Source organism: Schistocerca nitens, chromosome 1 (assembly GCF_023898315.1).
Source record: "Schistocerca nitens isolate TAMUIC-IGC-003100 chromosome 1, iqSchNite1.1, whole genome shotgun sequence".
NCBI classification, from domain to species: Eukaryota; Metazoa; Arthropoda; class Insecta; order Orthoptera; family Acrididae; genus Schistocerca; species Schistocerca nitens.
Window position 1 is genome coordinate 1,040,437,161 of NC_064614.1, and position 15,643 is coordinate 1,040,452,803.

General features: G+C 38.2%; 1 protein-coding gene across 1 annotated transcript in view; it reads left to right on the top strand.

The window, feature by feature from the left end:
- The window catches only part of LOC126196964 (disco-interacting protein 2), a 667,247-nt gene that overhangs the window by 591,890 nt on the left and 59,714 nt on the right, over positions 1-15,643 (top strand). Inside the window, 2 exon segments of the mRNA XM_049934602.1 lie at positions 3,263-3,475; positions 15,044-15,275. Coding sequence (XP_049790559.1) covers positions 3,263-3,475; positions 15,044-15,275 — 445 coding nt within the window.

Consider the following 15,643-nt stretch of genomic DNA (forward strand, 5'->3'; position numbering starts at 1 on the left):
TTCTGCAAGCTCTGAACTTCTGTCTTGAACTGTACTGTTTGAAACAGTCCCAACATTGCACACAACATCCTTCACCATCAAGCCAGTGTCAACATTGCTCACAACATCCTTTAATACCATGCTAATGTCATGCATCATCAGCAAACAGAAATATTTTAGTCACCTGTAATATTAGAGGGCACATCATTTATATAAATAAGGAACAGGAGTGGCTCCAGCACTGATTCCTGGGGCACCCCCCCCCCCCTCCCCCCCCAGAGAACTGTGCCCTATTCGGACCCCAGTCTAGAGGAATTCTCAGTACTGTGGAGAATCACCTTTTGCTGTTTGTTATTAAAGTAAGAGGTGAATCAGTTGTGAGCTACTCCCCATATTGCATAATGGTCCAACTTCTGGAGCAATATTTTGCGATCAACACACTCAAACACCTTATCTAAATCAAAAAAGATGCCTTGCTTTTGAAACCTTTTGCTCAATTCCTCAAAGAGAAAAGATAATATAGCATTTTCGGATGTTAAACCACTTCTAAATCCAAACTGTACATTTGATAGCAAATTATGTGAAATAATATGATCAGTTATCCTTACATACCCAACCTTTTCAATACCCTTAGCAACACTAAGGCATAAAAATAAGTCTAAACTTGTCAACATTATCCCTTATCATATCCATCAGAGCCCTTAGTTTTCAGTGATTTAATTACTGACTCAGTCTCCCCCTTGTCAGTATCACAAAGGAGTAATTCAGATATCAGTCTTGGAAAAGTATTTTCCAAGAGGGTTGTATGATTCCCTTCAGAAACTAAGTTTTTATTTAATTTCCCAGCAATGTTCAGATAGTGATTGTTAAATACTGTACATATATCTGACTTATCAGTAGCAGAAATATTTTTACCACATACTGGCCGTTGACCTTGTGCTGCTGACCAGGCACTTCCTTCACAACTGACCATATGGTTTTAATTTTATTCTGTTAATTAGCTATTCTGTTTGTGTACTGCAAACTCTTTGCCTTCCTATAACATTTTTAAGCATTTACAGTATTGTTTGTAATGGGCTACTGTAGCTCTATTGTGACTACATTTTGATATAGTTCTCACTTTGTTCCACACGCTATCCGTATCCTGCTATTCAGCCACCCAGGCTGCCTTTTATTACTAGTACCCTGTTTAGAACATTTGAATGAAAAGCAACTTTCAAAGAGCTCGAGAAATGTGTTAAGGAAAGCATTATATTTGTCATCTGTGTTGTCGGCCTGCCACTTTTGTTTCTTAACAAGGTTTAAAAAGTTATCTGTTGCCATTGGATTACCTTTTCTGCGTATTTTGTTACTATATATAACATGTTTTTGAGTACAAAAACCTTTTCATGTTAAAATTTGTGCATCATGGTCTGAAAGGTCATTCACACTTCTACTAACAGAATGCCCAGGTAGTAATGAAGAATGAATAAAAGTATTGTCAGTGGCTGTGCTTACTGTTCCACGGCACCCTGGTTGGGTAAAATACAGTCTGCATCAGATCATATGAATTTAGATTTTCTGACATCCTTTTTCTTGCACAACCACATGCAAAATTAATATTGAAGTCACTACGTACAACTAATTTTTGATATTTCCTATAAAGTGGTCCAGGAACCCTCTCTAGCTTGAGCAGAAATGCTCTGAAGTCAGAATTAGGGGCCCTATAAATAACAACAATTGGAAGTTTAGTTTCACTAAATTCAACTGCTCCTTTCAAACATTCAAATACCTGTTCAGTGCAATGCTTTGGTAAGTCTACAGACTCCAATGGAATACTGTTTTTTATGTGCATGGCCACTCCCACACTCCGCAAAGAACTCCTTGAAAAACAGCCAGCTAATTTGTATCCTGGCAAAGGAAACCTCTGAATTGTCAGATTATTTAGATGGTGCTCCAACATACCAATAATGTCAGAGTTAACATCTATAAGCAATTCACTAACTTTATTTCTAATACCTCTTATATTTTGTTGAAATATGCTAATTCATTCATTAGTTGGATATCTGACCTCTTTTGAAGGTGGTTCCTTTGTTAGAGAGACTTCCTTTAAGCAGAGATACCTATCAGCTGACTTCAGTCTAAAAAAGGTGCCGCTTTAACACCAACAACTTACGGAATTTTCCTATTAGTGATCCCACTACCACCCACTGCACTGGCACCTATAAGCTTTGCCCACCTCCCCTTCCCATACCTATTGAGGCAAAGGCCATGCCTAGTGAAACGCGATCTATTGATGACTCCACTGGCACCACTGCAATGTGAGCCATGCCCTTTACCACCAGTGCCTTCTCAAACCTCATGTTAACACCCCTAACAGCAACATTGAGGTGAGGCCGATCATGATGCTGAAACAGCCGCACGAAGTGCGCATTTGTGCCACCAGTTTGAATAGCTATCTTACAGGTCACCACCTACATCATACTCCCTGTCCCTATCAAGACTGTTCCCAGTTCCACCCACAATTACTACCTGATCCTCTTCCATAAAATTCCTACATGACTTCCCTGTGTTATGTCACCTGAGCCAGCCATGCACTAGGCTTCACAATGCTGGTGACCTGGTACTCACTCCCCAACGTTTGCTGCGACTGCTGAGTTACACCTCTGCCATGTGAACTACCTAGTGGCAGAACCTTCTTCTTTCTATTAGAATTTGCAACTGATTTAGGCTCATTAACTGCCAAGGTCTGCTGCATGTTTCCTATAGCTACAAATACAGCTACAAGAGGCTCCACTCCACTAACCTCTGAGAGTAATAGCATTCAAGATGGACAATTACTTTGATGTGTGATAATGATCACGGTCTTTTATAATGATTTTATGTCATCTATAGACAATATTTATCAATTCCTCATGTGAGATAACATGAATTCACATTTTGTTTAATTAACATTAATACAGAGTATCATTTTAATGTAAATAAATTATTATACACACAAAGCAGTCTTTACAAGCAAAAACTGATAAATATGCCATATTCAGGCAGAAGAGAGTTAATATTTTTTGTATACTTCCTTAAAAAGGCGACAAAAGATGATGAAAACCCTTCATTTCCATTAACTTTGTAAGTCTTGTATTGCTAGTTAACGAGTTTCCATCAAATGTATAAGTTTTAATTATCATTATACTTCTAATAAGTACAAGTTGTGGAGCTATATTTTTGAGGATAAGTTTACCTTACAGTATTTTTGGATTTTTCATGCCTAATATGATTTAATGAATGTTCCCTTTCTGTTTCCAAGGGTGGTCTTGTGTTTGTCTGTGGTTCTCGAGATGGCTTGATGACGGTGACAGGAAGAAAACATAACGCTGATGATATTATTGCAACAGTGCTGGCTGTAGAACCAATGAAATTTATTTACCGTGGTCGTATCGCTGTCTTCAGTATCAGAGTGTTACGTGATGAACGAATATGTGTGATAGCAGAACAACGACCTGATTGCAGTGAAGAAGAGGTTAGTTTTGAAAAAAATAATTCTTTTGTAGTTAAATGGTTGTAGATATTAGTTACCCTACACACTCAACAACAGAAATCTTGTTCAACAAATACGCCAAAAATTTTTGTGCTATAATATTATTTATGATTAATATTTTCCATGATGATCCTGTCAATGTTGGTTGCCAGGTCTTACATTATTTGTATTAAACCTTCCATGATGAAATCTCATTTATCAGGAGACGAACTGAATAATTCTTTTCCACTTACATTTTATTTTCTTCATGAACCTTAGAAAAAAAAGGAAGCAGCAAAATAAAAGATCGGAACTGAAAGGTGATGTATTAAAATGTAGTCAGTAACTATAATTAATAAGAAGCACATGAGAGTTAGCATAGGATGTCATGGTTTTGAAAGTGTTTAGGCTGTAAAGAGAAGAAATGAACAGGTACACTATGGAACAGGTGATAATACAATAGATGAGGTAATTGTCAACATTGTTGTTTAAGTATAAATTTCAACAGACGATTTTTTTAACATCTCAGCAGTTCAGAGTCATTTCTGATAGCACATACGTTAAGGACAACATAGCACCCAGTCCCCGAGTGGAGAAAATCTCAGCCAGGTATCAAACGCAGGCCCCTTTGCTTAACAATCCACTGTGCTGACCGCACAGCTGCAGAGGTGGACAACAGAGAAGTCAATGAAAGACAATGTCTGTCCCTGAGTTCAGAAACATGAACTGTAGATTGACCAATTGAACAGGCTAACTGACCAATGTGGGAAGCTGTGAGTGGTTATTGAATCTTGTTTCTATAAAAGAAAATTAATTACAGAAGTAAGGAAACAATCCACTAGTTCATGGGCTAAGTTGTTAGACATGGGTAGAAAAGAATAAGATTATTGCTTACTTGGGCTCTGGATTTACTTGGGCATCTTTTCAGTCTGAGAACAGTAAAACAAAATAAGTATTGTTTCCCATTATCTTTTCTTGCTTACACCAAATGTGCATGATATTAGACATTGATAAATGTTTTCCCTGCTTGACAGTAAGATGTCCTTACAATGCTGTGAATGGTTTATTAAGAGATGACATTACTGAAGTCCAAAGCAATGTTTATAAAGTACTCATTTGCCCATTAGGGACTACACTGTGGGGATCACAACTGCTAAACCAAACCATAATCGAAATTTTTTCTGCAGGCATTCATTAACTCTTTCAAAAAGAATGAAATAGCCTGTTTCAGAATTTCTGTACACACCACTGACAGCATTTATAGTAATTCTGTTTGATATTGAGTAGTGGGATAATTTTCCATTGAAAAAGAACCATCTGAACATTTTAAGCATACCGTATTTACTAGAATCGAAGCCGCACTTTTTTTCCGGTTTTTGTAATCCAAAATACCGCCTGCGGCTTAGAATCGAGTGCAAAGCAAGCGGGAGTTCTGAAAAATGTTAGTGGGTGCCGCCACAACTAATTCTGCCGTCGAATATATGTAGCGCTACAAAGGCATGATTTGTAGGCACAAAGATAAATACTGGCACCAAAACCTCTGCTTCAGTTAAAAAAAAAAAAGAGGTTGGAGACGAGCCTTTTTCCTCCGCCCCAAGTTTCGACCACTGCATTTTGGTATATTATTCAACGAAGTAAATACAAATTCCGTATTGTTCATCTTCGAATGTAGCTGCATTTCAATGTACTACAAAAATGCGACTGGCAAGACTGTTTGGGATGTTTGTCAATATGGCCAACTCTGCGTTCTGAATTTTTTCCTACCTGTGAGAAGAGATGGTTGCTAATAGGAACTTTTATGAATTGTGAATCACATGCAGTATTCTCTTCACCATACGAATAATACGAATATAAACATTTTGCCATATATTGTTTCGTGTTTGCTACTATCTCATTTAAATCCTGTCTGCCTAATAAACTACGAAACTAGAGTGAGACAACAGCAAACGCGGAAGAATATACATGTCGTGTAATGTTTATACTCGTATTATTCTTATGCCTAATAGTGATACAGTCAGAAATGAAGCACGGCAATTGACTAGATTTTTAAATCTAAGATGACTCTAATTTCTGTGCAGAATGTGAATGAACTAATAAGCCGCCTGCAAAGATTTTCAAATGGAGAAAAATTTTCGTTAAAATTTCGTACAGAATATCATCTATCATACGCAGTCTATTATTTGGTTCTTGTTGATCATTATCAAAGAAAGCAATAGTGTAAGTAATAACAAATGTTTCGCTAATGAGACGATTCCTCTCTATTTTTTATTTGTAAGCGGCAGTAGATTAGATGGGTAGATCACATAACTAATGAGGAGGTATTGAATAGGATTGGGGAGAAGAGAAGTTTGTGGCACAACTTGACTAGAAGAAGGGATCGGTTGGTAGGACATGTTTTGAGGCATCAAGGGATCACAAATTTAGCATTGGAGGGCAGCGTGGAGGGTAATAATCGTAGAGGGAGGCCAAGAGATCAATACACTAAGCAGATTCAGAAGGATGTAGGTTGCAGTAGGTACTGGGAGATGAAGAAGCTTGCACAGGATAGAGTAGCATGGAGAGCTGCATCAAACCAGTCTCAGGACTGAAGACCACAACAACAACAACAAGCGGCGGTAGCGCGCACAAAAGGAGGCCATGCCGCGAGCGGCGACAGGCCGTAAACACGCACAATCAGAATGCGAAAAACAATGCATGACACAGTACAGTAATGCATTTTCAGCTTAGAGTGATGTAAACACCTATAACAAAGAAAACGGCGCTTATCAGATCAAAGAAAAATAAGCAATCAATTCAAACCAGACGAAGCACGTGAAAAGGAAGGGTACCCGTATAAATACGGACGTAGCGCCTGATAGCAATGGCTACCTGGTAAACCTTAACTGCTAAGCTTACGACTCGAACCAAACTACTGCAGCTGTATCGTCATTCATTCGACCTAAATTGTGTCTCATATTACAATTAGACGAACTTTGTTTCGATTTGGAGGTGGGACCTAAAACTTTTCTCTCCCCTTGAATTTCAAGTCTAAAATTTCAGGTGCGGCTTAGATTCGGGAAAAATTTTTTTCCTTGATTTCGAGTCTCATTTTTCAGGTGCGGCTTAGATTCGAGTGCAGCTTAGATTCGAGTAAATACGGTAGTTGATTTGTCTGTCACCTTTTTCATTTGTGCTTGTTACAGTAATTGGTAATCAGTTTTGCCTCAACTCCAATAGTGTTTGTAATCAACATTAAGTTTCATGTTTAGAATGTTCCCTTTAATTTTGCTCCTAAAACACTAGTTCTTGATATAATTTTACACAAATATGAATACTTTCACGTACCAAATTCTACAAAGTCTCTGCATTACTAGAGTGAAAAGCAGCTTCTACAGTCTGTGTATGGGAACAATTCCCTTAAATACACACATTTACCACCTTTAATAAATTTACAGGTAAACTTTTATCATACTGCTCTCAAATATTAATTAATGTATTACTTTTTCCACTCATCCTCCAAGGATCTTACCACTCAGTACATAATTTGCCTTTGCTTTGGCTGTTGTTCCTGTGTAAAGATTGCTTGATAAGTTTGGCAAAACCATAGAGAATAGCATGTGGTCAAGCAAGATACCAAACCTCAATTTCTTCAGTAATAAGACAGAAATAAACACTCCCTCTCCCTCTCGATGAATGGAATTGTATGACGTGGGAACTACTTGCAGGGCCAGACTTGTCCACTTCTGCCATCACGATGACAAGGACCTTGTTTTGGCACAAGAGTACTTTAATACATGCCAATCTTTCAATACTGTATGACGTTTTGGTGGATAGGTCCAACAGAACAGACACCATTGTTGATGTGGTAACCATGTATGTGTACATGATTTAAGAGAAATACAGATATCACTTGCAATTGGGTACAGAATTAAGTTCAATGACTACAATGAAAAATGTGTGCTGGACCGAGACTTGAACTCGGATTTCTCTCTCTATGTGAGCAGTCACCATAACTGTTGGCTGTACAGGAAACCTTTGCTTTCTAATGTTACTCCAACTGCAGTTCAGGCTAAAATACTTCTCATTATGAGAATGAGTATGAGAGTGATGTAATTTTTGCAGTGGAATAGTTACCTTTGAATTGTCGAATCTCCTCCACCAATGAAGTCCATTAGAGGATATAATGTGCAGATTTGTCTGGAGTTCGAAAGTGATGAAAACTTGGGTGTTAAAATAATATTTTCCAACACACTGATGAATTCTTTTAACAGCAGATGTATAACAGCAGATACATTTTCTACAAGCATATACGTACGAAGATGTTCGTATATCAACTATTACAGGCTTTGCAACATTACATTGGCGAAAATGCAACTGATAAGTTCTTTGCTCTGCTCGATATATACTCCATCTTAACTGTATATGTTGTTTGGCTTATTGTCAAAAACAGTTACATTTACTGATTTATAATGAAAAGCAAATGATTTACAACAAATTATTAGTCCAGTTTTAAAGACAATAAGTGATGATTCATTCTGAATAAATATTCTAAATATTGTTCTTTTTGACCCATGCGGGGAAATTTGCTTATGAAGTTACAATAACAATACTTATCATAAAATCATTAATTACATCTTGATTTCACACTATATTTTATTCCTGACATTAACTGAGGTACAGTACAAAGTGCAAAAACAGAATTTCAGGTTAACGTTCTGTATGATAATTTCATAGTCTCAAAATTACTGAAAATCAGTAGTGTTTACATCAGAATGTTCAAGAGTCATTAATGAAAAAGTTAATTACAACTGATTTAATTGGTTTTTCATTATTGACATGATGACTAAAATGAACAAGTCACGTTGTTGTTGTTGTTGTGGTCTTCAGTCCTGAGACTGGTTTGATGCAGCTCTCCATGCTACTCTATCCTGTGCAAGCTTCTTCATCTCCCAGTACCTACTGCAACCTACATCCTTCTGAATCTGCTTAGTGTATGCATCTCTTGGTCTCCCCCTACGATTTTTACCCTCCACGCTGCCCTCCAATACTAAATTGGTGATCCCTTGATGCCTCAGAACATGTCCTACCAACTGATCCCTTCTTCTGGTCAAGTTGTGCCACAAACTCCTCTTCTCCCCAATCCTTTTCAGTACCTCCTCATTAGTTATGTGATCTACCCATCTAATCTTCAGCATTCTTCTGTAGCACCACATTTCGAAAGCTTCTATTCTCTTCTTGTCCAAACTATTTATCGTCCATGTTTCACTTCCATACATGGCTACACTCCATACAAATACTTTCAGAAAAGACTTCCTGACACTTAAATCTATACTCGATGTTAACAAATTTCTGTTCTTCAGAAACGCTTTCCTTGCCATTGCCAGTCTACATTTTATATCCTCTCTACTTTGACCATCATCAGTTATTTTGCTCCCCAAATAGCAAAACTCCTTTACTACTTTAAGTGTCTCATTTCCTAATCTAATACCCTCAACATCACCCGACTTAATTCGACTACATTCCATTATCCTCGTTTTGCTTTTGTTGATGTTCATCTTATATCCTCCCTTCAAGACACCATCCATTCCATTCAACTGCTCTTCCAAGTCCTTTCCTGTCTCTGACAGAATTACAATGTCATCGGCGAACCTCAAAGTTTTTATTTCTTCTCCATGGATTTTAATACCTACTCCGAATTTTTCTTTTGTTTCCTTTACTGCTTGCTCAATATACAGATTGAATAACATCGGGGAGAGGCTACAACCCTGTCTTACTCCCTTCCCAACCACTGCTTCCCTTTCATGTCCCTCGACTCTTATAACTGCCATCTGGTTTCTGTACAAATTGTAAATAGCCTCTCGCTCCCTGTATTTTACCCCTGCCACCTTTAGAATTTGAAAGAGTGTATTCCAGTCAACATTGTCAAAAGCTTTCTCTAAGTCTACAAATGCTAGAAACGTAGGTTTGCCTTTCCTTAATCTTTCTTGTAAGATAAGTCGTAAGGTCAGTATTGCCTCACGTGTCCCAGTATTTCTACGGAATCCAAACTGATCTTCCCCGAGGTCGGCTTTTACTAGTTTTTCCATTCGTCTGTAAAGAATTCGTGTTAGTATTTTGCAGCTGTGGTTTATTAAACTGATTGTTCGGTAATTCTCACATCTGTCAACACCTGCTTTCTTTGGGATTGGAATTATTATATTCTTCTTGAAGTCTGAGGGTATTTCGCCTGTTTCATACATCTTGCTCACCAGATGGTAGAGTTTTGTCAGGACTGGCTCTCCCAAGGCCGTCAGTAGTTCCAATGGAATGTTGTCTACTCCGGGGGCCTTGTTTCGTCTCAGGTCTTTCAGTGCTCTGTCAAACTCTTCACGCAGTATCTTATCTCCCATTTCATCTTCATCTACATCCTCTTCCATTTCCATAATATTGTCCTCAAGTACATCGCCCTTGTATAGACCCTCTATATACTCCTTCCACCTTTCTGCTTTCCCTTCTTTGCTTAGAACTGGGTTTCCATCTGAGCTCTTGATGTTCATACAAGTGGTTCTCTTATCTCCAAAGGTCTCTTTAATTTTCCTGTAGGCAGTATCTATCTTACCCCTAGTAAGATAAGCCTCTACATCCTTACATTTGTCCTCTAGCCATCCCTGCTTAGCCATTTTGCACTTCCTGTCAATCTCATTTTTGAGACGTTTGTATTCCTTTTTGCCTGCTTCATTTACTGCATTTTTATATTTTCTCCTTTCATCAATTAAATTCAATATTTCTTCTGTTACCCAAGGATTTCTACTAGCCCTCGTCTTTTTACCTACTTGATCCTCTGCTGCCTTCACTACTTCATCCCTCAAAGCCACCCATTCTTCTTCTACTGTATTTCTTTCCCCCATTCCTGTCAATTGTTCCCTTATGCTCTCCCTGAAACTCTGTACAACCTCTGGTTCTTTCAGTTTATCCAGGTCCCATCTCCTTAAATTCCCACCTTTTTGCAGTTTCTTCAGTTTTAATCTACAGGTCATAACCAATAGATTGTGATCAGAGTCCACATCTGCCCCTGGAAATGTCTTACAATTTAAAACCTGGTTCCTAAATCTCTGTCTTACCATTATATAATCTATCTGATACCTTTTAGTATCTCCAGGGTTCTTCCATGTATACAACCTTCTATCATGATTCTTAAACCAAGTGTTAGCTATGATTAAATTGTGCTCTGTGCAAAATTCTACCAGGCGGCTTCCTCTTTCATTTCTTAGCCCCAATCCATATTCACCTACTACGTTTCCTTCTCTCCCTTTTCCTACACTCGAATTCCAGTCACGTTAAATATATCAAATGACTGATAAATGTTCCAAAAGTTCATTTTTTTGGTGAGTAGAAATTTATGAACATTGATAATTTATTATTGGTTCCTCCCCCCCCCCCCCATGAACCGTGTTTTTAGGCGAGTTGAAATTTATGAATTTTGATACTTTGTTATTGGTTCCACCCCGATGAACCATGGACCATGCCGTCGGTGGGGAGGCTTGCATGCCTCAGTGATGCAGATAGCTGTACAGTAGGTGCAACCACAATGGAGGGGTATATGTTGAGAGGCCAGATAAACATGTGGTACTTAAAGAGGGGCAGCAGACTTTTCAGTAGTTGCAGGGGCAACAGTCTGGATGATTGACTGTTCTGGATTTGTAACATTAATGAAAACAGCCTTGCTGTGCTGGTACTGCGAATGGCTGAAAGCAAGGGGGGAACTACAGCTGTAATTTTTCCCGAGGGCATGCAGCTTTACTGTATGGTTAAATGATGATGGCGTCCTCTTGGGTAAAATATTCCAGTTCTCTGGGCGGGGACCATGCAGGAGGACATTATTATCAGGAGAAACAAAACTGGTGTTATACGGATCAGAGCATGGAATGTCAGATCCCTTAATAAATTTAAATTAAAAAGGGAAATGGGTAGGATAAAGTTTGATGTAGTGGGAGTTGGTGGAGTTTGGTGGCAGGAGGAACAGGACTTCTGGTCAGGTGAATATAGGGTTATCAGCACAAAATTAAATAGCGTAGGTTTAATAATGAATAAAGAAATGGGAGTGCGAGTAAGCTACTACAAGTAGCATAGTGAATGCATTATTGTAGCAAAGATAGACATGAAGCCCACACCTACCACAGTAGTACAAGTTTATTAGGTCTGCAGATGACGAAGAGATTGAAGAAATGTCTGGTGAGACAAAAGAAATTATTCAGATAGTGAAGGGAGATGAAAATTTAATTGTCATGGGGGACTGGAATTTGATAGTAGAAAAAGGAAGAGAAGGAATAGTAGTAGGTGAATATGGAATGAGGGTAAAAAATGGAAGAGGAAGCCACCTGGTAGAATTTTGTACAGAGTATAACTTAATCATAGCTAACACTTTGTTTAAGAATCGTGAAACAAGGTTGTATACGTGGAAGAGGCCTGGAGACACTGGAAGGTTTCAGATAGATTATATAATGGTAAGACAGAGATTTAGGAACCACGTTTTAAACTGAGACATTTCTAGGAGCAGATGTAGACTCTGGCCAGAATCTATTGATCATGGACTGTAGATTAACAAACAGGTGGGAATTTAAGGAGATGGGACCTGGATAAACTGAAAGAACCAGAGGTTGTAGGGAGTTTCAGAGAGGGCATTAGGGAACAATCAACAAAAATGGGGGAAACAAATACAATAGAAGAAGAATGTATAGTTTTGACTGATGAAGTATTGAAGGCAGCAGAGGATCAAGTAGGTAAAAAGATGAAAGCTAGTAGAAATCCTTGGATAACAGAATAAATATTGAATTTAATTGATGAAAGGAGAAAATATAAAAATGCAGTAAATGGAGCAGGCAAACAGGACTACAAATGCTTAAAAAATGAGTTCAACAGGAAGTGAAAAATGGCTAAGCAGGGATGGCTAGAGGACAAATATAAGGATGTAGAGGCATATATCACTAGGAGTAAGATAGAAACTGCCTACAGGAAAATTACAGAGATCCTTGGAGAAAAGAGAACCACCTGTACGAATATCAAGAGCTCAGATGGAAAACCTGTCTTGCGTAAAGAAGGGAAAGTAGAAAGATGGAAGGAGTATGTAGAGGGCCTGTACAAGAGCAATGCACTCAAGGGCAGTGTTATGGAAATGGAAGAGGACTCACTGAAAGGGAAGCCGTGGTTGGGAAGGGAGTGAGACAGGGTTGTAGCCTGTCCCCAATGTTATTTAATCTATATATTGAGCAAGCAGTAAAGGAAACAAAAGAAAAATTTGGAGTAGGAATTAAAATCCATGGAGAAGAAATAAAAACTTTGAGGTTCGCCGATGACATTGTAATTCTGTCAGAGACAGCAAAGGACTTGGAAGAGCTGTTGAACGGAATGGACAGTGTCTTGATAGGAGGCTATAAGATGAACACCAACAAAAGAAAAATGAGAATAATGGAATGTAGTCAAATTAAATCAGGTGATGCTGAGGGAATCAGATTAGGAAATGAGACACTTAAAGTAGTAAAGGAATTCTGCTGTTTAGGAGCAAAAAAACCGATTATGGTCGAAATAGAGAGGATATAAAATGTAGACTGGCAATGGCAAGGAAAGCGTTTCTGAAGAAGAGAAATTTGTTAACATTGAGTGTAGATTTAAGTGTCAGGAAGTCGTGTGTGAAAGTATTTGTATGTCGTGTAGCCATGTATGGAAGGGAAACATGGACGATAAATAGTTTAGACAAGAAGAGAATAGAAGCTTTTGAAATGTGGTGCTACAGAAGAATGCTGAAGATTAGATGGGTGGATTACGTAAATAATTGGGGAGAAGAGGAATTTGTGGCACAACTTGACTAGAAGAAGGGTTCAGTTGGTAGGACACTTTCAGAGGCATCAAGGGATCACCAATTTAGTGTTGGAGGGCAGTGTGGTGGGTAAAAATCATACAGGCAGACCAAGACATGAATACACTTAACAGATTCAGAAGAATGTAGGGTGCAGTATTTACTTACAGATGAAGCAGCTTGCACAGGGTAGAGTAGCATGGAGAGCTGCATCAAACCAGTCCATGGACTGAAGACCACAACAACAACAACAACAACAACAACAAAAAGAACATTAGTTTAATTACAACATAGATATTTCTCCTAACATTTGTATGAGAATTTAATAATGCAGCCACAAGAATGAAATTATAAATTTTCCTGAAACTTACGACTATGTTAATTAACATCATCAGGTTTTCTAACTAGTTATAATTTTCTGGTGATTACAGTTAAATGATGTACAGTAATGTTAAAGGTGTTGATTCGGTATATAAGTGAACCATATAGTTCAACTTACTGATAGAAATTAAGAAAAACACTTTATATCTCTTGTCCATTACATATTCTGGATCAGGTGGTATACAATCTGTTTAACTTTTAGTGGCATTGAACCATTCTGTAACTACCCTGTGACTAGTCGTATTACAGCTACCAACCCAAATTCTCAACTTTTTGCACGCTACATGTGTGGCATCCACTGTCTGGAGGACCTGGTTTGGAAGGGATGCATGTCCATATAGCCAAAGTGGTTAAGGTGGCTGCTTGCATAAAGCAAGAGGTCAGAGTTCAAGTCCCAGTCAGGCAGAAATTTTCACTTGTAGTTTTTGAATTTAATTCAAAGCCCAGTGTGGGTGAGATCCATATTTCTCTTAAATCATGTTAATCTTAACATTTCTTGTTTGAGTCACTATGTGTAAATCCCAATAATGTTTCCAAAGATGACAAAATAATCAGCCAAGCTGATAACCTTCGATCCCCTGCAAAGAAAGAAAAATAAAATCCTGTCACTTTCCTCTTGGAATCAAGTAACATGGTGCAGTGACAAGATACTGGGTTCACATTTGGAAGGATGGTGATATCCCCTCTCAGGTCTATAGATGTAGGTTTTCCATGTTTTACCAGAATTGCTTGTGGTAAATGCCCGGGTGATTCTGTTGAAAAATGCATGGCCGATTTCCTTCCCTTTCTGTATCCACTTCAAGCTTGTACCCCGTCTCTAATGGTAACTTGTCACCGACACGTTGTTTTGTCCCTCCCACTGTCAGAATGGTTTTTTGCTCTTAGGAGAGTACTTCCAGCTTCCTGCTTTGACTGATGTATGTACCTATTCATATGAAATGCTTGTCATCTCAGTAGTCACAAATCTTAATTCAGTAGTATTGTATCACAGTAAAGTAAATTTTACTGACAATTTCTTCAGTTGAAACATCATTCTGTTGCCTAGAACATGGCAAATCTGTACTGATCATAGAACATTTAATTGATTGATCCAGTGATAAATGGTAATGAGAGCTGATGCAGTGCTTCAGTGTGCTTCACTAAGCTTGGATTGCATGTGGAGCTCAGTCCCCTTTCAGAAATTAAATTGATTTAAACTGCATTCTACTTATCTGCATTCATTTTCATGAAACGTGTAACACCATTAAGTCACAAGTATCCTTCCATCCTCAAGTATGTTGCCTTAAGTATTTTGTTGTCATGACAGCTGAAAATAAATTTATTTTTTGTGTTGACTTTGTTTTTTATGTTTCTTTTAATTGTATATTCTCTATTTACAGAGTTTCCAATGGATGTCACGGGTTCTCCAGGCAGTTGACTCAATTCATCAAGTTGGCATCTATTGTCTGGCTCTTGTGCCACCAAACTACTTACCTAAGACACCTCTTGGTGGAATTCATCTCTCAGAAACAAAGCGTCGGTTCTTAGAGGGAACTCTTCATCCAGCTAATGTGCTACTTTGCCCGCACACTTGTGTCACAAATCTGCCCAAACCTCGTGAGATACATTCAGGTATATTGCTTATTTACCACCCACGAAAGCAAAGAGAATATGTATGTTCTTGTACATGTTCCACTGTGTCAAAAATATCAGATGAAAATTTTGCATGTGAATGCATGTTTCTGGTTCATCAAGGAAGCATCAAAGCCACCTACAAGAAGTTAGGCAGCAAGAGAGAAAAGGGTTAACTATGTATTTCTCGTGGATGCTGATTTGTCTGATAATACATTTCTTGGCTTACTAGGACTTCAAGGCACTACTTTTTTGTCAGAAAAGGTGAACAGGTTTCGTTAGTAAATATCAACAAAACAGGCCAAGGGAATGTTTAGCAATATATGTTACTTGGCCTTGAGAATCAGTTCAGTTCCTTCTTGATGTAG